This window comes from Boleophthalmus pectinirostris, unplaced genomic scaffold (assembly GCF_026225935.1).
Source record: "Boleophthalmus pectinirostris isolate CB_2022bp ecotype Guang Dong unplaced genomic scaffold, ASM2622593v1 HiC_scaffold_15, whole genome shotgun sequence".
NCBI lineage: Eukaryota > Metazoa > Chordata > Actinopteri > Gobiiformes > Gobiidae > Boleophthalmus > Boleophthalmus pectinirostris.
Genome location: NW_026571070.1, coordinates 21,711,772 through 21,733,710, shown reverse-complemented (window position 1 = coordinate 21,733,710; position 21,939 = coordinate 21,711,772). Strand labels below are relative to the sequence as shown.

The following is a 21,939-nucleotide window of genomic DNA, read 5'->3' as shown; positions in this document are numbered from 1 at the left end:
ATATATATATATATATATATATATATATATATATATATATATATATATATGTGTGTGTGTGTGTGTGTGTGTGTGTGTGTATATATATATATGTATATATATATACATATATATATATATATATATATCTTATGAATAATATATGTTGTATAATTTAAAAACATGTCGCAAACTAAAGATATTAGCCACAAGGTGGAGTGTTTTAAGGCAATTTGGTTTGCAGCTGCAGCCAGGTCCACATACACAGACCGCACACAACAGGAAAAAATAACTGAATAGGCCAGTCCAATATAGTTAGAAGGACTGTTTTAAAATGCCAGTGGCATTTGAAGAATTTGTGCTTTGTAAATGTCCTGGAAATCAGTAAATGTAACCCTTGCCATCTTTCTTTTCTTATCTTATCGTCTTATTTTATTCAAATTGGTTGTATTCTTGTTTCATGCAGCCCTATAGGTGATTTAAATTCAGCACTGCATTGCCACACCACACATGATTTGTGATGACTCTATGTAGCCTATTGTATTATTCATGATACCTCTACCTACTTAGTATTGGGACATCTTATGCTGATATGAAATACCGCAGAGTCTGAATCATCTAGATAGAATAAAAAAGAAGTAGGCTGGTGTAAAGTTATGCCCATTTTAAAGTGGACCATCAACCTTTGGCCCTTGAAACACCTTAAGCGTTGGTTTCAGACACTTATCAGATATATTGTACCTTGCTCTGTGCACAACTTGCCTGAGTGGGGTGAATATCAATTGTGCATTTGCATCTCTCTGTGGATATAAGTGTACTTAGGTGTCTGTACTGCTGAACTATGCTGAGCAGTGAGCAGCTAGCTACTGTTACCAAAACAATTAAATGTAAAATGTCTATTATTACACATGAGACTGAGATGGGGGAGTATTGTAGTGAGTCTGGTGACGAAGTAAAGATCATCAAAATTCAGTCAAAATTCATCTGGAATGTTAAAATGTACATTTACTCTTCACAATTCTCATCAGGGACAATGGCCTGCTTTAAAATTCTTCAAAATATTATTGCTGCATCATGGAAGCATGGAAGTAGCTGAATTTACAGTATAGTGGAATGCCTAATTGTAAATTACATTACTGCTTAGCAAAGAGGTTTGAAGCCATGCAAAAAATATGAGGAATGCTTTTTTGTCTCTAAATGCAACTGTCATTTTCATAGTGTATCTTGGGTAACACTAAAGACACACTATGAAAATGCCAGTATAAAGTTCTTTGATTCATGCATGAATCAAACTCAAAAACAATAATGTAAATAAAACTGGTTAATATTAAAACCATGAGAGTCACTGATAAGAAGATGAGTTCTTAGTGTAGACTACAGGACACCATGGACCCTGGAGTGAAAAGCAGTGTAGGGATGTCCCAGCCTGTCTCATTCCTGAGAAGCAACATATAAGTGAAAGCAAATGTGGGCATACTTTATGCTTTTGGTTGGCTTTCTTAAAAAGGGTTTACAGAAAATTCTCTTCCTCTGTGAGCTATGCCAGCTATAGCCCCACCATAAATCAATACAAGCCTGGGAAGACAGGTGTTCTACCCAAATGCTACAAATTCATGAGATGAAGCAAAAAATGTTTATGCATTTTGCTTCTGGTTAATGTTAACATAAGCTCCCATTCAGACTCCATACCTTCACGTGTCAAACTGAAAGAGCACATAAACCTATCTAGTCCTTTGTACTTAACAAGATCTCAAGCTCTTGTACAAGCTGCTTTTGTGTAATTCTAACTTGAATATGGTCCACCTCTTAAAGTGCATATGACTGGTTAGATTACTAATTTCACTAAAACATTAGTTAACATTTTACTAAAAATCTGGCCAAGTCTATAATTTTACTTCCTGCATGGGCAATAGATGTGACTGATGTGACATAAGTAGCAAACAAGGAATGAAACTTGTCTAAAATACACAACAGTTGTGATTTGATAATATATGAAATGTAAAATAAATGACAACACTTTTATTTTATTAAATTAAGGTTTAACTTAACTGCTAGAAAAAATGCATTCCTTGCATATTGATGACATAGGTATAGATATTCCATTACTTCCTGCTTTTTTGCATTTTTCTTCTCAACTTTTTCCACAAACTGCCATTTGACTGATGTAAAGCTAAATGTTTACCGCAAGCATGGTACCATCTTACCCAAACCAAGTAACAATACATAAACATAAAAACATGTCATATGCACACAGTGAGTTTGAGTAGTTCATAGCTGATCTGGCCTATTAAAGGACCCAGTGCCATGCAAATGGATAAAGAGAGGTGTCTTCACAAAAGGAGAGCGGATAACAGCCACAGCTTTGTAGTCTCTGTCCTCACTAAATACACAAAAAATATATTACATTAAATTATTGTAAAAATGTGTGGAAACAAAGCATAGCATATGAATACAGTGGTATACCTAGGTGTGAAGCTGACTTGCAGACATTGGCAGAGCCGTGAAGAGTTAAGGTCTTTGGATTTTAGGACTCCGAAATCAGGTGTTACACAAAAGATGTGCGAGTCCTCTTTGTCAGACTCTGTGTACACATTTAAATCAATACAAACACATTCACAAAGCAGGCAAAAACTTAAGTGTAAGACAAAATTACTTATAACTGAGTTCCAAAAGGTCTTAGCTCCAACGTTGAACAATTTCACTTCCTTCGTTTGTGTTGTGCCCACATCACAGAATCCAAAGTCAAGACTATCATTTGACAAGCTTAGAGAAGCAATATCCAAGTAGGCCAAAAGAGGCACAGTCTATAGTGCATACAAAAAGGGATTACTGTACATTCTGAATTAACTAATTAAAATCAACAAATAAGCATAGATTTCTCACCTGTGTGCTACCATTGATGTAGTGAATATTTAGTGTTTGGTGAAACCTCAAGCTCCTTTCTCCTTTTGAATTCTTGATTATTTTTACAAACTCTGGCATTTCATCATCTGTTAAATCCACAAAGTCCATGAGGGCAAAAGAGCAGTGGAACGCAACCTTCACCTTAAACAATAATAAAAAAAAATGTAATCAAGAATCAAGATATTTATTGCATTGCCCCCCTTTCCTTATTTTACCTTCATACTTCGTTGTGGTTGTAACATCACATAGCTGCCGTCACCAGTGGAGGGGTTGCTGGAGGGACTAGAGCGGGTTTTGGGTTGAGACGTGAGGACTAAAAACGGAGGCTGTGTCTTCAGCGTAAATTGCAGAGGCGTCTCTAAGGTGTTGTGTAGCCTGAAGCTCTTGCTTATGTCAAATTCACGTGTTTGCTTTTAACGAAAGAGAAACTGGAGTTGGATTGTGCCTCCTACGATCAATACCTCATTTTATCCAGTTTGTTAGGGCGGCTTTTCCCAACTTTCTTGGACTCATGTACACTTGGGGTTTTCACTCACACTCTGGTTACCCCCTATATAAAGTACGCTGATAACAAAAATACATGACTTTTAACTGCCAAAATGTAATCCTAAAAATAATTTAAAATTATATACATCTTCAATATTTAACTAATCAATGTATTCAAATTGGGGCTGGGTGAGACAGTAAAAATGTAATCGTTATCTATAAAAAATACAAGCTGCATTTGGGATGGGACAAGCTCTCATGCCACAAAATCACAACAATATGAACAATATGAATAAGAACCACCTCTGTGTTAGATTCTTGTTTCACTAAATCACTGGCTGAGACACGAAACTCCTCATCTTCATCCATCTGTACCACCAGCCTGCAGCAATGAGAGAAGATTTCAATGAGACCACCTTCGAGCTCTTTTGGAGAAACCTCGTCTGATTTGAATTGTGTAAATACTTACTTGGCAGGTTTAACGACTGCCTGTAGATACATTCTGACAGGCTCCAAGTCCAAACCGTGGACACGACCAACTTTACCTGGCACACATATCGCTGTCTTAAACATACAAAGTGACGAAAGGATTTGGTTACATGTTTTTCATCACAATTTAAGTAGTTTGTGTAGATTACCTTAGAGTCTAGACTTATAAAACCCAGTGCCTTGCCCACACATTTAGATTCAGAAGAGCCCGTGAGTGGGGTGAAAGATACACAAATTGTCCTGCTTCCTTTTGCTGGTATAACCTAAAAACAAAAAAGAGTTACGCAATATCAAGAATACTTTGTACATATCTAAATTACATTAACATACTACTTGTTGGGGAGTGATGCAGTATGGGTAGTCAGATAGATTCCCAACATGAGGCCTAATTCGAACTGAAATTAGATTCTTCTCTGCATGATACGGATGTGAACAGGCCAGCGTGCTCTCAGAGTCCTCCTCAGCTAGACATTCTTCCTCCTCTGCAATAGAAGTCTGGTAAAAGAAGCGCATAGATAAGTGAAATTTATTTGATTGTTTTATGACACCATTGGAAATCCCCATAGGAGCGCCATGATGAAATTACACAGTGTCAGCGTGTTGTTTCTGTGTGGTGGTTTAAAGCACTCACTATCAGGCTTTGGAGGGATGAGGTTGCTGTTAGCACACAGTCTGATGCTTGATCCCTGTCACAGGCTCTTGGTCCGATAGACACCACATTGCCGTCTATATCTTTAACAGGAAAGGCTTCTCCATATGTGACCACAAGATCCACCAGCTTATCATCATTCTTATCTATGTTATAAGTTTTCCAATCCAAGCGAATATCTGTTAACACATAAAAATGATTCATGAAGTTTCTATTTGGATGCTAAAAATGGGTCGTGCTTACCAAAAGTGGTGGGATTGTTAATGTGAAGAGAACGGGAAACTGTGTCACCACCAGATACATGGGTGCCAAACCTAAAAAAAAATAATTATAACACATGGAAACAGGGATGCAATTATAAGGTACAGAACAATAACCAAAATATTGTCAAAAGTAAAAATATAAAGAGTGGTGACACAAACTCTTCGTTGCAGTAGCTATAAAAGCAGAGGGAACTACATAAACTACATCTTTTTCTCCACTTCAGTGCAGACAGCATAAAGTACAACATTTTAAATCTCTCCCAATATGACAGTAATGACTGCACCAGAGGCAGATAGGTAAAAGTTTCATAATCTGCAATTCTGTCAGCCTCTTTTTTTCTAAAGTATCTTAATAAAAATCCCTAATTATAAGTACTACCTGGTTTTGTTTAAGCAGCTTTGGCAGTAACTATGTGAGGGCTGGATGGGTTAAACTACTAGATTATATTGGAAATTTCTATTCTAATAGAGTGTTACTGGTCTACTATTGTGTGGTCTGCATCTGTTTACCAAGGTCAAAGAAAATAAAAGAAGTAAAATAGTATGAGTAATCAAACTCAAACCTTATTATTGGACCATCATTTTGATTATCTACACGTGGACCGGTCATCTGGAAATACAGTGGACATCCTTTCACTGCCATCTGCATAGGAATAAGTGTGGGCTCAAGATCTCCTACCTGTGGACAATTACAGTTAATTCCATGAATGTGCTTTCACCAAAGTGAATCTTTTTGAAACCGAAAAATGTACTTTGCATATGAGGTTATCTGTGTAATCTCCCCACATATCAGTGTAGGCAGTCACATCCACGGTCTGTGTCTGAAATGCTCCCAACATCCCATTATCAGGCATGACAAAAAATGCAGCTCCTTTTCCACTGGCAAGCAGACTGCTGACAAAATCTGTCCAAAAGCATTAAAATAATCACTATCTGTTTTGTTAAAAATTTAAACGCTACATTCACAATAATTACCCATGTATGTTTTTTCTTCTACTTTTTTGGCCTGGGCAGGATGAAGTGGCCTCATTGCATGAGCTGAACTGTCATTAAAATTGTCGATTATAAATTACAATTTCTGTGTAATAAATCCATTATTCAAACAAGTCTAATAGCTGCATTACCTTTTCTGTGATAGGCAATCTGAGTCAGTGGTTTTACCACTGAAAAACTCAGGGGCAATGGAGAAAGGGGCTGAAATTGCCGTTTCATTGGTTATTTTAAACCGTCTACTAACAGCTCTCTTCAAAATAATGTCATCACCAAAGTTAAGTACAAGTTTTGAGGAACTCCAGTCAGATGGGAAACTACAATGAAATGTGTTTATAAAGTACTAGTATGCACATAGAATACTGTATTGTTATGAATTTGATTAGTTTTACCTGGTAGGATCCAGAGAATAAGACACAGCAAGAGTCTTTGCCCTGGCAGCTTTCAGTCTCAGAGTAAGCGGTGATTTCATGTCCTCAATATCACAAAGAGCTGTAACCTCAGTTAGTTCATGCTGAAAGAAACATGAAAGCAAAACTCACCATCTAGTATAAGCTGTGCATGTACCACTGCTCACTCACCATTTTATATCATATGTATTACACTATACACAGTGATGTTTTGCACTGACAGGGTGATGTTTTGCACTTACATCTGTGTGTGGGGTGAATTTAATTGTTATATTCATCCTGGCATTAGGCCCCAGAGTACCACACATTGGCACAAATGTGGCCTCACATAATGATGCTTGTTTTCCTTGCAGTTGGGGCTAATATACAAAAAAATACATTTTCAGTGTTTTTCTACTTACTTCAATGTGTATTTTGCTTTTGTTTATTTAACATGAGAAAAACAACATATACCCTCCACTTGAAATTTGAATCTAGCAGTGTCTGGTTGAAAAGTGTCACAGTTGCCTCTGTAGTAACTCCCATGTAAAGTTCAGAGAGGATCAGCTCACAGTTTAGCAGGCACAGTTGTGGGGACTGCACACTGGCTTGTACTGACAGGTGGCTAGCAGAGACATACAATAAAATATTACACTACTACTAAGTAATTAGCCTTTGACTGTTAAATGTTATATCTAATGGTACTACATAAATACTGTACTTATAATATGAAAATCTTTACCATCCAGTTCCATTCTCCACATTCAGCTCCAGTTCAGTTTGAAGTTGCTGGCAGAAGAATGGTCTAAACACTACATCCACAACTCCAGAGCTTAATGGGGGAAGGATACCTCTGTTTGGCTCAACTGAAATCTAAGCACACACGTCCCTTTATAATGTATGTAAAATTGAATATGTACTCTGAAATGTATAGTGTTAGCTACCTGAGTCTCACGGGGCTCTTTCTGATGTAATGGCGTCTCTCCTAGAGCCCAGGAGGCCTCCAGCTGTGAGGTGTTCAAAAGAAGTAAAGAGGTTTGGCTCTGCTCCCCGAGTCGCACAAGCCCAAAGTCAATACTCGGCACAGAGATGGTAACAGTGGGACCCTTCCCAAAAAATCAGGAATAAAACAAAGGGTTGTGAACATTTATAGTACTCGCAAAGCAAAAATATATTTAACTAACATACCTTAAAGGAAACTTCCACTGGTAGAGAGATTGGTTCGTAGTGGTGCTTAATGTGGCAGATTAGACTAGTCACCACCTTTTCTGGTTTCCCTCCAGTCACAATTAAATTTAAATCAAAGCACTCATTTTCCACTGCAAATAATACATAATCAAATTATATTCATTTAATAATCATTATACCATAATAGGTAATATATTAAGCATGATGTCACTAACCAATGTGACCACTAGGTGGCTGTACTTCCATGATGTGAAAGCTACTGTTCATTCTCTCCCATTGAAAGGAGATTGAAGTTTTGCTGTGATTCCACATCTAAGAAATAACAAAAATAGAGATTTTATATTAAATACAATACAAGTAAAAATACAACCATAAATATTGCATAATGAAAAACCTTGAATTGTTTGTGAGTTGTGGTACAGATAAGAAGCTCCCCTGGTATGATAATACCATAGGGCTCAAACAGGACTTGGTAAGGCTCAGTTGACCCTTTGACCTCGATCTCCATCCCAGTGACATCACTGGATTCATTGGGCACAGGTTGGATGCTGGATTTTATAAGCACAAATGTTTTTCTTAATATACAAAGTGTTTGGAGTCAGCCTTCTTATAATAAAAACATTACCTTGAGTCTGATTGCAGCTGTGGAATATCCATGAGGACCAAATGGCAAACACTGTGATAATCTTTCAGCTGTAAAGTAAAAGTATGGCTATTAAATATATTATTAATAATGTTGCTGAACTATACTATAGAAATTATATAAATGAATTTGATATTTTAAGAGATAAAACTGTAGCAAGAGTCTTTACTGTAGCAGGGTGCACCGTACCTCTCTAGGCCAGAATGTGACCAAAAACACATGGTCCTGGCATGGGCCCAACAGCCCAGATTCAGGACTAACATGGAAAGTATCATCTGTGTCCTGGAGAAACTCTCCATGCGAGGCCTCAGTGTCTTCTCCTGATGGGAGGGGCTGCAGGTTGGGCTTCACCATCTGCCAATGAAAAGGCAGCTCCAGGTGGCTGCAGTCCAAGAGAGAAAATTAGATCAGAGGTTCTATGTCCTGATGTGTTCCACTATAGTATACTTCAAATTGTAACATGCTCAGTTTTGTGGTAAGCAAAGAATGATTTCAGAAATACATTTTCAAATGTGCTATCATATATCCCTCACACATTGTTTCTGACAACAATCTTCTTCTGTTGTAGGGAGTTCGGATTACATGGACCAAATTGCACAAAGTGCTCAGCTGTGAGGTCATGCAGCTTTCCTGCAGAGGGAATGTCCCTGTCTCCAGATACGGAAATCAGTTCCAGGGCAATCAACTGGCCTTCCCCTGAAGAGAACTAAATCTTAGTTTGTGAAAAGACAAATGATAATATAACTGTTAAGACTAATACTGTATGTAGTACTGACCTTGTACACAAATGTCTTTCACCTGGCAGTTATCACACACGATAGTGAAGACTTGACAGGTTCTTTCAACAGTGGTCGGAAAGAAAACAACCTTGAGCAAAAAACAAACATCCAAAAATCATAGCTGGAGAACATCTAACTTCACAATGTCCATCTGTGTTTAACATAGTTACACACCTCGACTACAGTGGTTTCTCCGGGTTGAAGAGAAAAGAGTGATGGGTTGACTGCAAAGGGTGGTTGCTCAGTAAACAGAGTTTTGGACACAGACTAGATGAATGCATAAATGCATTAACACAAAATAATACAAAGAATTAATTATTTTAACTATGACATGTACTTTGAGACATCCGGCCCCCAAATTACCCAAAATATATTGATGTTTTCACTAATATCGATTGGAAATTAAATTGAGTGACCTCACCCTGAGATTAGAGGCTGGCCACTGGTGTTTAGGAATTACGCAGAAGGTTCCAGGACTTAGACCAACATTTTGACATAAAAACTCCACAAACTTAACACCTCCAACCAGACAATATCCACAATCCAGAACTCTTGACACTACATATGGTGTGTCCCAAAACAAAATGAAGAAAAACATTTGTAATTTCCAACTTTATATTAAATTATAAGCAATGAGATTCATAAAAAGGTTACTTGCAAGTTAAGACTGGAGGGGGGCGCCGCGCCTCAATTGGGACCACAAGGAGATCTTCAGCCTGAGATTCCACAACAATGAAATCCTGAAAATCTGCCAGCGAGTCTGGAGCAAAGCGAATGGTGTACTTACAGCTCATGCCTGGAGCCACAATGCCACCTTCACCTGGGAATCTCCCTGTAAGAAAATTACTATATCCATCAAATTATGTTCACATTTTACTGAAAGGTGAGTTCCAAAGCTCACCAAGGCCAATAGAAAAATATGGAGTGGTTGGAGGAATGACACGAACATGGCGGCTTGCAGAGTTCATGTTTTTCAACTCTAGTGTTGCCTGGTATAAAAATGATAGGGATAGCATTTTAGTTATAAGGTATTTTTCCATATGTGAGTATTCATATATTTATAAAATACCTCATATACTTGTCCAACTGTGTATTCAACAAAAAATAGTACTGGGGGGTTCGCCTGGAAGACCTGAAGACGATCATCACTGCAAATGAAAAGGCACAATTACAACCTGAGCTCACTCCATCCCAAGGTATTTGTGGTCACTGGTCACGTACAAAAACATGCAGGCTGTGTATATTTATACTGATTAAATATTACATTGTTATTAAATACCGTAAAATTCGGAATAATAGTTGAACTACTTAAAGATGGATCAGTATAAATTAGAACCTTTTGCTTGTCCCTTTTTGTTCAAACCCGGTCTGCATTTGTGACATCTGAGCATTTGGAGGAAGGAACCGTGGATTGCGTAGAAAGTTTTGCCGATCTTTAATTTTTCGAATAGTGTCCTGTCCCTCAGTCCGCTCTGTGGCACTTGGCCCACCCTTCCATTTTGGTTTAGGTTTGGTCATTTTTGTCGTCTACAACAACAAAGGTCAAATTCAGTGTCATATACAGTATATTGGTACTAGACACTCTGTATGGGTAATAAAAATGTGTCTTGTGACTGCTCACCTCACGAGACATTGTCTTCTTATTTTTAGCTTCATCTGAACTTGGATCAACTGTAATGCTGTCTGAATTATGTGGAGTGTTAATAGAACAAGGAATGAATGTGTAACCATCATCTTGTGGCTCCCGAGAAATGTGGCTAGAGTAGGAGACTGTTGGTTTTGTTGGATCTGGTTTGACTGGCAACAAAGAGCATTAGTTAATATGTATTACACATATCTGCACTCCTTTAAAATGCCCCTCACTTACCCTTTCCTGGAGCCTCTAGTAATGGTTTAGGCTTCAGAACACTTAAGTAGTCCCATGGAGAGATAAGCTTGTTCATTTCAAGAAGGTCTTTGTCAACACATTGTGGAAATACTGATTGTACTGGGCATATAAAAAGAATAAATAACAATGAATAAAATATAATTTACACATATAATTAATGTGCACAAAGCTTTTGGTACAAGTAAGATGTATTTTTATTTATTTATTTATTTATTTACCTGTGATAAGACTTTTTCTGTCATTAAAGCAATCTAAGAAGTTTTCCTTCATTTTCTCATACTCTTTGCCTTCAATCTCTGCAGCCCTAGCTCGGGCCTGAATAATATGACTCTCCAGAATATCTACTGCCTGCATACTTTCATTATATGCTGCATAAGCCTGTAAAACAACCCAAATCAGTATTTGTGACATTTATACAGTAATATTAGTAACAAACCTGTTCATTCTACCCTCTATACTGCAATAACCCTACCTGTTGAAGCTCTTCAATGTGTCTGTCATGATAGCTGTTTTTGCCACTTTTTGTCTTGATGAGGTTATTCGGAGTGTCTCCTTTTTTGCTGTAAGTGTCTTTGAAAAGGGTTTCCAAAACATGAGAAATATCCTGTGGAAATGACAGCTTTATGGTCTACTGCCTTTAGTTAATCTACATGTAAAGCATGTTATGTGTACCTGAGACTTTTCAGGCAAGTGTCTGTCTGCTGTCGCCTCTGAACAGGAAACGGGCTCCGTTCTGGCTTCTGCGTCCATCTCCACAGACTGCATCACCTAGCATAGCGTTGTTTTGTACCTTACATGCAACGTACAGCAGTTCAGGTTCAACAGTTTTGGGTAGCAAAAGTAATTTACATATTTGATACATAAATTAATAGAAATGGAAAATACACATCGGTGTATCACTCACTTTAGTCCAGTTGCTGTAGAAAGTAGCCGCGTGTGCGTACTTTGGTTACCATAGCAACCAGCAGGGAGGGGTGCACGACGCAGGCGCAGTTGAGTTATGGAGCAGGTAAAGTCTGGACTCCAGTACTAGAAGTGTAATAAAACTAACTAAAATAAAAATAAAAGTATTTATTATAGTTCCATGGCTCCTGTCTTCAGTCGACACTCCCACCCGTGTTGCCAGATTGGGTTTAGTGATTTCCGCCCAATCACGTTCGAAAACCCACCCTCTTCAGGAAAAAACCGCACACCTGAGTTTTGTCACAGAAATCATTTAATATTTGAACAAACGTATGTAATCCATTGTTGGGCTTTTAAAAACATTGCCAGGATTGAGAAAACATGTTAAATGTAGAACCGCATTTTCATTTACCTATCACAGAATAAAAGGAAATGTAATATTTAAATAAATAAATAAATAAAAACATTGGATTGAGAAAACATGTTATGTGAAACCTTTGGTAAACGTAGAACTGCGTTTTCACGCATAAAAATTAATTTTATCAATAACGCGAGGAACCGTATGGGACTTTCGCTCCTGACCAGTCTTATGAAGGTGCGCTCCGACCAGGTATGAGAAATGAATGGACGTCCGCTACGTTTGCCAGAGTTCTTGCAGTAGCCTACCCTATAGCCTACCATTGCGTATCGCGTTGATCGGTGTGAAAACAAAATCTGCCCAAACTTGTTCAAAGTAGCCCAAACATTATCTGCCCGCCCCTCCCCACCCGACGTAGTCAAAATCTAATGTCTCCCACCCATGACTCCCACAGGACACAGGCTCTTTGACTCTTGTAAGCTATTACTTTTCTTTGACATGCGAAGCTTACGTTTGCTTTTTTTTTTTTTTTTTTTTTGTTAGATATTCTTTTCACAGGAAATAGCATATGTAGCGTACTAAACGAGAGACAGATGAGAGAGGCAAACTGATAGTTGCAGGACCGCGCGAACAGAAAGGTCTCCGTTTATTTTATACAGAACACTGGCCGTTAAAGCAGATAACAGGGGGTCACGAGGCACCACACATGCGCTCTAACATAAGCACTGGAAGTGGCTTACACGCACTTCATGCCCTGCTCTGAACTTCTTACCATTATCAAGCCATTATAATAGGCAAAACTAGTTCTGATAATGTGTTTTGGGGGTTTTAAAAATAAAACTTAGGCCTAATTCTGAGTGATCATATGGCAATTTCCAGTGAGACAAGAGCCAGGGTAAAAGTGTAAAATTGTGGGCTTCACTGCTTCTGCACTAAAAAGTCTGATCAGCCAATGCCTATTGTCCCTGACCAATGAACAAATGGCCCTGATGATAATGAATGCAAACAAAGATGGGACTGTCTAAACAGACATTTCACAGGACTTACCCCGACATGACATTTTAGGAGTTTTGGGTGTCTCCATCATCACAGGGATTTTCATCAGGCTGCATGCCACTGCACTACATTCTTACATTAGGTCATCCTGTTCTGTTGCATGAAGCATGCTGAGATTAGTTTCACTTGTCTATGTTATGGCACAGAGCTTCCACCGATTCCCCCAGATCAGGATATTTCTATTTGAAGACAAATTCCTTCCAAAGGTGTAGGCTACTCAGTGGCGTGAGCTGAATGAACCCATGACAACACAGACACTGGCATACTTGTCAGACCGGTGGAGTGGAGCAGTGGGTGTGCGCTGAGGGCGCATTAAAAGCTAGTGAACTTGTATGATCCAGGCAGTCTGTGCGAATCATATTAGTCTCCACTACACTTAGAGCAGCGGAAATCTATATTTTTTCAGATTTATTATCAAGGACATCATAAGCTGCTACTAAAGGAAATCAGGATGGCGAAAAATGGGACTGCAACAAAACAAAGTAAGTTATGTAGCCTAGGGCGTAACAGAACGTTTAGAAACTAGGCATTGGAAATTGATTCTATAAGCCTTCAGTCGAGGATTTGTCATTAACCCAAACTGTAATATTATTTTTAATTGTAGCCTACTGCTGCATGACATGATCCAGTAGTCTATGATGAACCAGATAACAATTTAAATTACAGTTATTGCATTTCTACTTCAGGCCTAAGGCTTGAGAATGTCACAAATTAAATGTGAAATTGAAAAAAATAGGCTGCAATAAGATGTAACATAACACATAACAGATGCAGAGCACACTCTGCACAGGGGTGCTCTCTCATACCACTTGTGGTTGATGTGGCAGCACGCACACGAGTAGAGCAAATGAGGTGAAATCAGTCTATGGGTGAAATACAGGTAGACTCCTCCAGAGTGTGCGCTGCGCACAGCTGCACAACTTTACAACGCGATATTCAGGTCCGCCCTCTGAGAGGGACTGTGCGTTATCCGCTATCTTACACAGCACTCCACCGTTAAATCTGGCTGAATGTTTTCACTGTTTTAAAGACAAATGTCTTGTTTGCGAAATTGCCCGAAAAGGAGCCATTCAGAAGAAAAAGCTTTCCAGGAACATGTGCGAAAAGTAGCGCAGGAGAATGGGAGACTGCTCGGTAAGTCCCTCAGGGGATCGAGGGTACGGGACGAGCTCTGGCGAGTTTGTCAGCACGTAGATACACGACGCAGGCAGGAGTACTGCTCAGAAGAGCACCTTTTATCAACCTGAAAGAATAACTTTCACAGTATTCAGCTTTAACGCGTAAGAGACTTCCTGATTGCCTAAAAGGTCTATCCTGATGTTTCAAAACTTTGAACTGGAAACACTATTTATTAAAATCGTGTATACATTCATAAAACCTTCCACTTAAGCTGCATGCATGTAGACTTGTGCATAGGCTGCACTGGCCCATGGGCTAAGATCGTTCTGCATCTGAAACATTTTAAGAAGGAAAAGAAGACCATGTGATTCTCGTGAACAGTCTTCAAATCATGACTCACCCACCATGTGGAACATATTTGCGATGATGTCCTTTTTGAGTTTCAGTTTTCTGTTACATACATATAACACAACAAATACAACATATTAGGCCTACTAGATTGCAAAACACCATATGACTAACAAAAATTTACTAAACATGGGTAGCAGCAGAGGTGGAACTCAAATACTTCAGGATCTGGATTTGAGAAAAAATGTCTGTAATGCCGTGGTTCTGCCCACATTCCCAAACAAAATTTCCAGTGAGAAGCAGCTGTAGGCAATAGGCAGTGTAGGGAAGTAACTGAATGTACCGAGAATACGTATTCTGAACTAATTTTGAGTACCTGTATTCCGGTACATTTACCTTTTCGTTTGGTGAAATTCAGAATACAGTTACTTTCTAAAATCAACAAAAACAAACATTGCTCTCATAGCATGTGTTTTCCTTCTCTAATTATTTGGGAAACGCATAACACACAGTGAAACAAACATAAAGCTTTTAAAATCCTATGTTGCATCTTATAATTTAAATGCAACTTGATGTTAAAGAAAACAGTACTGTACTGTGATTTAACCATGTATCAGAATATGTTACAAAGTACATTTTAAAGCAAGTATTCAGTATTCTGTAACTAAATACATTTTCAAAGTATTCTTCCCATGACTGGCTATAGACCTGTGCTGTAAATGTAGTGACTGCACGGACATTTACTTTTTATGATCATTGATTTATTATGGCTTTTAAAATATTTTTTTCAGATGATTTGTACACCTCGTCCTATAATCCTGTAATCTCCATGTTTACAGTGCTTGCAATTTGACATCACTTGACATCACTGTATTATCACAACACTTTGTTTTTGTTCAGGCTTGGAGGGAGATCCAGATCTACAGTTCCTGCTTTCTGGGGGGAATCTTGTGAAGATTCGTTCTAGCTCATGGCAAAAGAACCGCTTTTACAAACTCAATGAAGACTGCAGAACATTGTGGCATGCCTCCCATAAAAAAATCAGAAAAAACAAAACATGTGAGTATCTTCAGTAATTGTTATTTCTCTCCCAACAACAACATACAGTTTGCTGGAGGTTCATTCTCTCTTACATGCCAGGAGTAAAGCCTGGGTGGGTGTTTGTATGCTCCTTTTGTGAAAATTTTGACTATGTATGGTCCATAGAAGACCATACCTATTATCGCAGTGTGATTATAACCTATTTTATTATATGCTGTTCATATGCTCTAATCATGCATCATGGCTCCAGTGCAACATGGCATGATAAGGTTTGACCTTACAACTGTGTCTAGACACCTCTGTTTCCCATTGTCCTCACTACATTTGATAAGAATACATAGTGTAGGTTTGTGTGATTATGGGTCTCAACTATGCACAGAACTTAATGAGATGGTAAAGATGGGTCTCTTGATTCAGTTGCAGTAAATGTTAATTGCATTACACACAATTGGTTTGAAACCAGAAAAAAATGTGACTAAATCTCGTGGCTCACCCAATCAAAACAATTGGTTGTACACAGATTGGCATTGCAAATTGTCTGACATGTGAAAATCAGTTTTTCTAGTGGAAATTAGCATTTTCTAAAGCACAAGTGTTACAAATACATTTTTCAAGTTTACCTTTTCAGTGTTAAAATAAATACTTTGCTAAAAGCATTTTATTCCTACTTGAGTTAATTATAGATGTAGGGTATTTTGAAGAAGAAAATGCTTAATCTGCTCAGTTTAATTTGAGGCTTTTTACTTGATACAGATGACAAAGCACTGTTTGAAACAACTCCAAGTTCACACCTTCAGTAGTCATCATGCTGTGCAAATAAACAGAGTGAGTGCTTTCGAGGCATGTTCAGGTTTTCTCTAGATTATCAGATACACCATTCTACTTTTTACTATGACATTCATGGTATTCACGCTACAGTACTTTGCCTGAAATGTTCCACAGCATGGAACAAACTCATCTTGGACATCACTTCATTTACAGATGTATTACTGCTCCTGTAACTTGATCTGATTGCCTCACCTGTTTGTCTCTGTAAAGATAAGTATATAGATAAATAAATGTAATGCCATATTGTGAAACATTCTAGATAAAGGTATAATATTTCTGTGTAGACAAGCAGTTGGACTGTCCTCCTGGAAAAGTTATTGTACGTTTTATAACAATAGTTGCCTTTTGGTAAATTCTAAGTCAAGGGCAGAAAAGCTGTGTCTGTAACAACATATGTCCTGTCAGCTAAGCCCAGAGCCTTTATTGTCAAACACAGAGGCCTTTGACACAGATTATGTCATGCGTGATTGTGCATGGCTCCCTGTACATTATGCTGTTGTAGAAAAAGACCAACTAATGTATGGTTAACATAACATATACTGATTTGTGTTTGCTAAAGAAAATACACAGGCTAACTAAAGGATATGAACTACTGGTAAAACAGTGTTGTCTTCTCTGGTGTGTAAAATGTAAAGTGTTTTGCGTTTTTGTGCCGTGAAGTATAATGACATCTATGATATACATATTAAACTCTACAAATAGATAGTAAATGCTTGTTTGTTTCATTCAATATTTATTACAATAAAGCAGCTATGTTAACAAAGGACATGAATTTGTATCTTGTGGGTAAAGTCTACAGACAGGACCTTCCCACAGACACAGTATGCTTCCTGTTGATAACCACTAATAAATGGGTTCTTGTGCCCCATAGCTAGAAATTAGTTGTACTTCGGAAAAACATGAACAACACTATAATGCATGCACAAACTCTCTTATCAGTATCTTTTCTATTATAGAACTCATCTTGCACTGTAATGTTTTCTGGTGTGGGTTCCATCACCTGCTTGTCTTAAGAAAAGGTTATTGCTTTCCCTCAAATGTTCCACCACAGTATGGTATTATCTATCTATCTTATCTAGGCAAAATAATATCTCCGTGGAGAAAAGAAGGTTTGGGGCCCCTCACCTTAAATAGTGTCCCATTGGAGTGCTATTACGTTACGTTAATTATACTGAATACAAATCATTCTATGTTAATATATAATATGTTAATATGTTCTGTGCAGTCTCACTTGATGACATTGATTCGCTGAGAAGGGGCCGGCAGTCTGAAGGCTTAAACAAGCACACAGACCCCAGTGTAGAGGACAGATGCTTCTCCATCATCTTCAAGGGCAAAAAGAAAAACCTGGACCTGATGGCAGAGGATCCAGAGCAGGCCAAAAAGTGGGTGAATGGTCTGGAGAAAGTCATTAGCAACATGTACAACCTCAGTCGGCAAGAGAAGAATGAACAGTATCCTTTACAAAGACCTCCGAGTATCGGATAACATGCACTGTTGACATTGTTATTCAATGGGAGTGAATGGTTGTCTGTCTGTGGGTTGGTGCTACGGCGGAAATCCTTACATACAAATTCCAGCTGGCTTATTAATTGCATGCGAAAAGCTGACAAGAACAAAGACAACAAAATGACGCTTAAAGAGGTGAAGCACTTTCTGAGACAGATTAATGTGGAAGTGGATGACACTTACGCAGCAGATCTATTTAAGGTGTGTATATTGACAATGACATAGTTAATTGTCTAAACATAAAGCATCTATTATATATGGGCACAATGTTGACAATGTATTTAAGATGGAGCAGAGCAATATGATAAAAATAACATAGTTACAAGAGCTGTGATCAAATCCAAATTATAGTTGAGAACGTGTTTATTTGTCGCTGACTTTCTAACCATTAACTGTTTCATAATGAATAGATTTCCTTTGCTTTTCAATTCTCATAATTTCTGACCAATCTGTGTGGTAATCCATTTCAATCTAATATATCTGTTTTGTATTGTGTATTTAGAGATGTGACACATCCAATTCTGGTACTCTGGAAGACACAGAGATCAAGCACTTTTATGACTTACTGACACATCGGGAGGAAATTGATGTGATTTATAAGAAATATGCCAGGACAGATGATCAAATTAGTGCCAGAGACCTGCTGCACTTCCTCCTGAATGAACAAAGGGAGCAGGCAACTATTCATGATGCTGTGAAACTCATAGATAAATATGAGATGGATGACACAGGTAAGCATCTTCTCTCAGTGTGCAGTATATGTATCATAACGGTATTGTATTTTATGTGTCTGTTTTGTCCATTAGCGAAGGAGAGGAACCACATGACTAAAGATGGCTTTTTGATGTACATGCAGCACGAGGAGGGCTCTATTCTTAACCACAAACATAAAGGAATTTACCAGGACATGAACCAGCCCCTCAACCATTACTACATCTCCTCATCTCATAACACGTACCTGATGGAGGATCAACTCAAAGGGCCCAGCAGCATTGAGGCCTATATCAAGTATGGTTCAGTATATTATAAAGTAAACTGTTACTATACTGTAGTATTTGCAGTTTTTTTCTTTGTTTATATAAAAAGGAAGTTGAACATATATGAGGAAAGTAACAATGTCATGGTAACAACAGACTAATAAGAAAGATTTTTGTCTGTGGCAGAGCCCTAATGAAGAGTTGCCGCTGTGTGGAGCTGGACTGTTGGGATGGGGCAAATGGAGAGCCAGTCATTTACCACGGCTACACACTCACGTCCAAAGTGCTCTTCAGAGATGTGATAAAAGCCATCAAAGAGTACGCCTTCAAAGTAAGACGTGGGTTTATAGTGTGTGGGTGCTATCACAGAGCTGTTCCTCATGTGACTATTGTATTCATGTTCAGACCTCAGAATACCCCGTCATCCTCTCTTTGGAGAACCATTGCACCGTGGAGCAGCAGAAGCTCATGGCCTACCACATGATCTCTATCCTGGGGGACGCACTGATCACAAAGCCTCTGGGAGACAGAATGCCCACTAACTTCCCTTCACCCAAGGTAAATGTGTGTCTGAAATACAAATGAACCCCATCCACCAGTGGGGTCAAACAAGGAACCAAAGGCCATGCCTTTAATATTCATTCCACATGTTGAATCCATTTCCTGTTTATTTTCTTTGCCTGGAACTGGACAGTGATTTGATTACAATGTCCAAAGGTTAATAGCAAAAGACTCTTAAACAATAAGAGTAGCATTTGCGTGTGTAGATTAAAGAACAGTAACATGAAGTTTATTTTACTGGGAGGTGAACTTTAATCTCCATAGATCTGAAGATGACTCACCGATAAGAATGTAAACTATGAACTCAGCAAACCAGCTGGGAAACAAGTACTACCCCGAATACTGTGGGCACTGCCCTCTTGAAGCATATTTGGCAGCATGGTTTGGTCTCTTTGCACAGCCCACAGTGGGGATGGGCATGGCGTTGTCTGCCTCAGAAAATTATAGCTTTGAATTACACAAGAGTTTCTGTTCTGTGATGACTACTGAAAGGGAGTGACCATCCACTGACACAATATGGCCCTGCTCAACAACACTCTCCACTGTGCGTTAGACTTGATCCCACTGTCAGATTCTTTTGGACATGTTGAGTCTTGTGTGTGCAGGAGCTGAAGGGCAGGTTCCTGATCAAAGGCAAGCGCCTGAACAAACTGGACACAGCCTTCATCAGTAACTGCACCGTGGACGAGGACACTGTGTCTGAGGAAGACGAGGCTGCAGAAGTCAAAGACAATGGACAGAAGGCCAAGTCAAAGGTCTGACCATCACAATTCTTTAAAGTACATGTATAAGTTATACACTGCATGTTTTACAGTTATTGTACATAACTTACTGACAGAAATCCAAAATGAAACTGGCCAAGGAGCTGTCTGACATTGTCATTTACTGCAAGAGTGTTCATTTTAATAGCTTTGAACATGCCAAGTACAATCAGGCTTTTTATGAGATGTCCTCATTCAAAGAGAGCAAAGCTTTTAGTTTGGCCCAGAACTCAGGTAAAGAGAATAAAAAATATTTCATTTTATAAAATACATACATCCTATAAACAAGTATTTTTTTTTCAGGAACAGCTTTTATGCATCACAATATGGATAAATTAAGCAGGATTTACCCTGCTGGGTCAAGAACTGATTCTTCCAACTACAACCCTGTGCCCATGTGGAACGTGGGCTGCCAGATTGGTATGTTCTCATGCATGACCTCAGAGACCACAGATAGTATTATTATTGTTCAGAGAAACAGAGTAACTTTTAATATTGTTTTCCATTTTAGTTGCATTAAATTTCCAGACCCCCTCTAAGGAGATGCATATAAACCAAGGACGGTTTCTGCCAAATGGTTTCTGTGGCTATGTGTTGAAACCTGAATTTCAGAGAGATTTGTCTTCACAATTTGACCCCAACACACTCACAAACGGGCCTTGGCTGAAGAGGAAAACATTTCATATCATGGTGGGCACAGATGAATAAATGAATTAAATTTATAAGGCTTGTATTTAATTGACAAATATCCATCAGGTGATTTCAGGCCAGCAGCTGCCAAAAATCAACAAGGATAAACAGAGCTCTATTGTTGATCCTCTGGTGAGAGTGGAAATCTATGGTGTCCCGGCCGACAATGCTAGCAGAGAGACGCATTACATTGAAAATAATGGTTTGTATCTGTCTAAAACATTTTATACTCAAAAACAGCTAAAAGTAACTGTGTACTCTACAGGATTCAACCCAGTGTGGAATGAAAAATTTGTGTTCGACATTAACGTCCCAGAGCTGGCCATGGTACGGTTTGTCGTAGAAGATCATGATGCAGCTTCCCAAAATGATCTGGTGGCGCAATACTGTCTCCCCCTCTCCAGTGTGCAAAATGGTCAGACACTTTTGAACTATGTTTGTTCTGGAAATTTGCTGACAATGCTAAAGATCCTTTCCTCTTTTTCAGGATACCGTCATGTCCCATTGCTCACAAAGAGGGGTGATGTCATCGGCTCAGCTGGACTCTTTGTTCATATTATGCTTATTGATGCTTAGAAAGCTTAGGTACTATGAACTCTTACCAGCAACAGCCTATTAGCCTATTAGAAATCTGATCCCAGTACACATGAAGTAGCTATGTGCTACATAATGCTTTAACAGTTCACCAGAACAATACGTTACAATGCATTACATTTGTATTAACTTCTCAGAATTAGAAACAGAGGATGAACTTGGTAAATGAATACTTTTAATGTTTCTCTTTATGGTGTAGTTTAACAAGCTACCAATTCTTTCTACCAGTGGAAATTGACTGATTGTGTGTTTAAAAATAATATTTGTAAATAGAATTTTATACTGTGTTATAATTGTCTGGCGAATGAGTTGTGTGATTTTTAAATTTTTCTGATGTTTATTAACAATATGAAGATCTCTATACATAAAATATCAAGTATTTTAGAGGCATTAAGCTGTTAACACAACTACAGTACATTATTAAGCTACTTGCACTAGCTTGCAATAAAATCAAAGTTTATCAAAGATCAAACGTGATTTTTTTTTTATTATTATTTTATAATAATTTATAATGAAATACCAGGCAGAAAGCAATCACTGTATAATA

General features: G+C 38.3%; 2 protein-coding genes across 5 annotated transcripts; one reads left to right on the top strand and one right to left on the bottom strand.

The window, feature by feature from the left end:
- Window positions 1-1,983: 1,983 nt before the first annotated feature.
- Window positions 1,984-13,194, bottom strand: dlec1 (DLEC1 cilia and flagella associated protein). Of its 2 annotated transcripts, XM_055150852.1 has the most exons (40): window positions 12,956-13,194; window positions 11,552-11,697; window positions 11,320-11,437; window positions 11,120-11,251; window positions 10,866-11,025; window positions 10,627-10,746; window positions 10,381-10,556; window positions 10,096-10,286; window positions 9,829-9,907; window positions 9,661-9,748; window positions 9,418-9,591; window positions 9,181-9,317; window positions 8,934-9,026; window positions 8,757-8,847; window positions 8,514-8,676; window positions 8,170-8,362; window positions 7,963-8,030; window positions 7,732-7,885; window positions 7,553-7,649; window positions 7,338-7,468; window positions 7,094-7,255; window positions 6,892-7,022; window positions 6,624-6,774; window positions 6,413-6,529; window positions 6,153-6,274; window positions 5,895-6,077; window positions 5,746-5,813; window positions 5,523-5,674; window positions 5,334-5,449; window positions 4,751-4,821; window positions 4,490-4,686; window positions 4,189-4,353; window positions 4,008-4,121; window positions 3,839-3,933; window positions 3,673-3,751; window positions 3,099-3,293; window positions 2,863-3,024; window positions 2,633-2,783; window positions 2,443-2,560; window positions 1,984-2,359 (listed from the first exon to the last, which is right to left on the bottom strand). In XM_055150852.1, exons 3-40 carry the CDS (start codon window positions 11,410-11,412, stop codon window positions 2,248-2,250), a joined length of 5,001 nt encoding a protein of 1,666 aa, XP_055006827.1. In that variant the 5' UTR covers window positions 11,413-11,437; window positions 11,552-11,697; window positions 12,956-13,194; the 3' UTR covers window positions 1,984-2,247. The 2 variants fall into 2 exon arrangements, with proteins under 2 accessions (XP_055006827.1, XP_055006828.1); XM_055150853.1 differs by lacking the exons at window positions 1,984-2,359; window positions 2,443-2,560; window positions 2,633-2,783 and having other exon boundaries at window positions 2,888-3,024; window positions 3,099-3,165.
- Window positions 12,345-21,864, top strand: plcd1a (phospholipase C, delta 1a). 3 transcript variants are annotated; one of them, XM_055150855.1, is made up of 15 exons: window positions 12,345-12,383; window positions 15,332-15,490; window positions 17,526-17,754; window positions 17,881-18,010; window positions 18,312-18,540; window positions 18,616-18,817; window positions 18,973-19,117; window positions 19,192-19,344; window positions 19,953-20,102; window positions 20,186-20,342; window positions 20,412-20,528; window positions 20,620-20,798; window positions 20,865-21,000; window positions 21,064-21,213; window positions 21,286-21,864. In XM_055150855.1, the coding sequence occupies exons 1-15, from the start codon at window positions 12,350-12,352 to the stop codon at window positions 21,372-21,374; spliced, it is 2,259 nt and encodes a 752-aa protein (XP_055006830.1). In that variant the 5' UTR covers window positions 12,345-12,349; the 3' UTR covers window positions 21,375-21,864. The 3 variants fall into 3 exon arrangements, with proteins under 3 accessions (XP_055006830.1, XP_020781262.1, XP_020781261.1); XM_020925603.2 differs by lacking the exon at window positions 12,345-12,383 and adding an exon at window positions 13,227-13,446; XM_020925602.2 differs by lacking the exon at window positions 12,345-12,383 and adding an exon at window positions 13,901-14,098.
- Window positions 21,865-21,939: the final 75 nt, after the last annotated feature.

Excerpts from the sequence above, each read along its gene's own strand:
- dlec1 (XM_055150852.1), bottom strand. The coding sequence starts at position 11,412 with ATGCAGTCTGTGGAGATGGACGCAGAAGCCAGAACGGAGCCCGTTTCC. Across the intron at positions 11,252-11,319 it reads ACTTGCCTGAAAAGTCTCAG|GATATTTCTCATGTTTTGGA; the intron begins GTACACATAACA and ends TCATTTCCACAG. Across the intron at positions 2,360-2,442 it reads CAAGTCAGCTTCACACCTAG|TGAGGACAGAGACTACAAAG; the intron begins GTATACCACTGT and ends TTGTGTATTTAG.
- plcd1a (XM_020925602.2), top strand. The coding sequence starts at position 13,999 with ATGTCTTGTTTGCGAAATTGCCCGAAAAGGAGCCATTCAGAAGAAAAA. Across the intron at positions 18,818-18,972 it reads AGCATTGAGGCCTATATCAA|AGCCCTAATGAAGAGTTGCC; the intron begins GTATGGTTCAGT and ends TGTCTGTGGCAG. Across the intron at positions 20,799-20,864 it reads GGAAAACATTTCATATCATG|GTGATTTCAGGCCAGCAGCT; the intron begins GTGGGCACAGAT and ends AATATCCATCAG.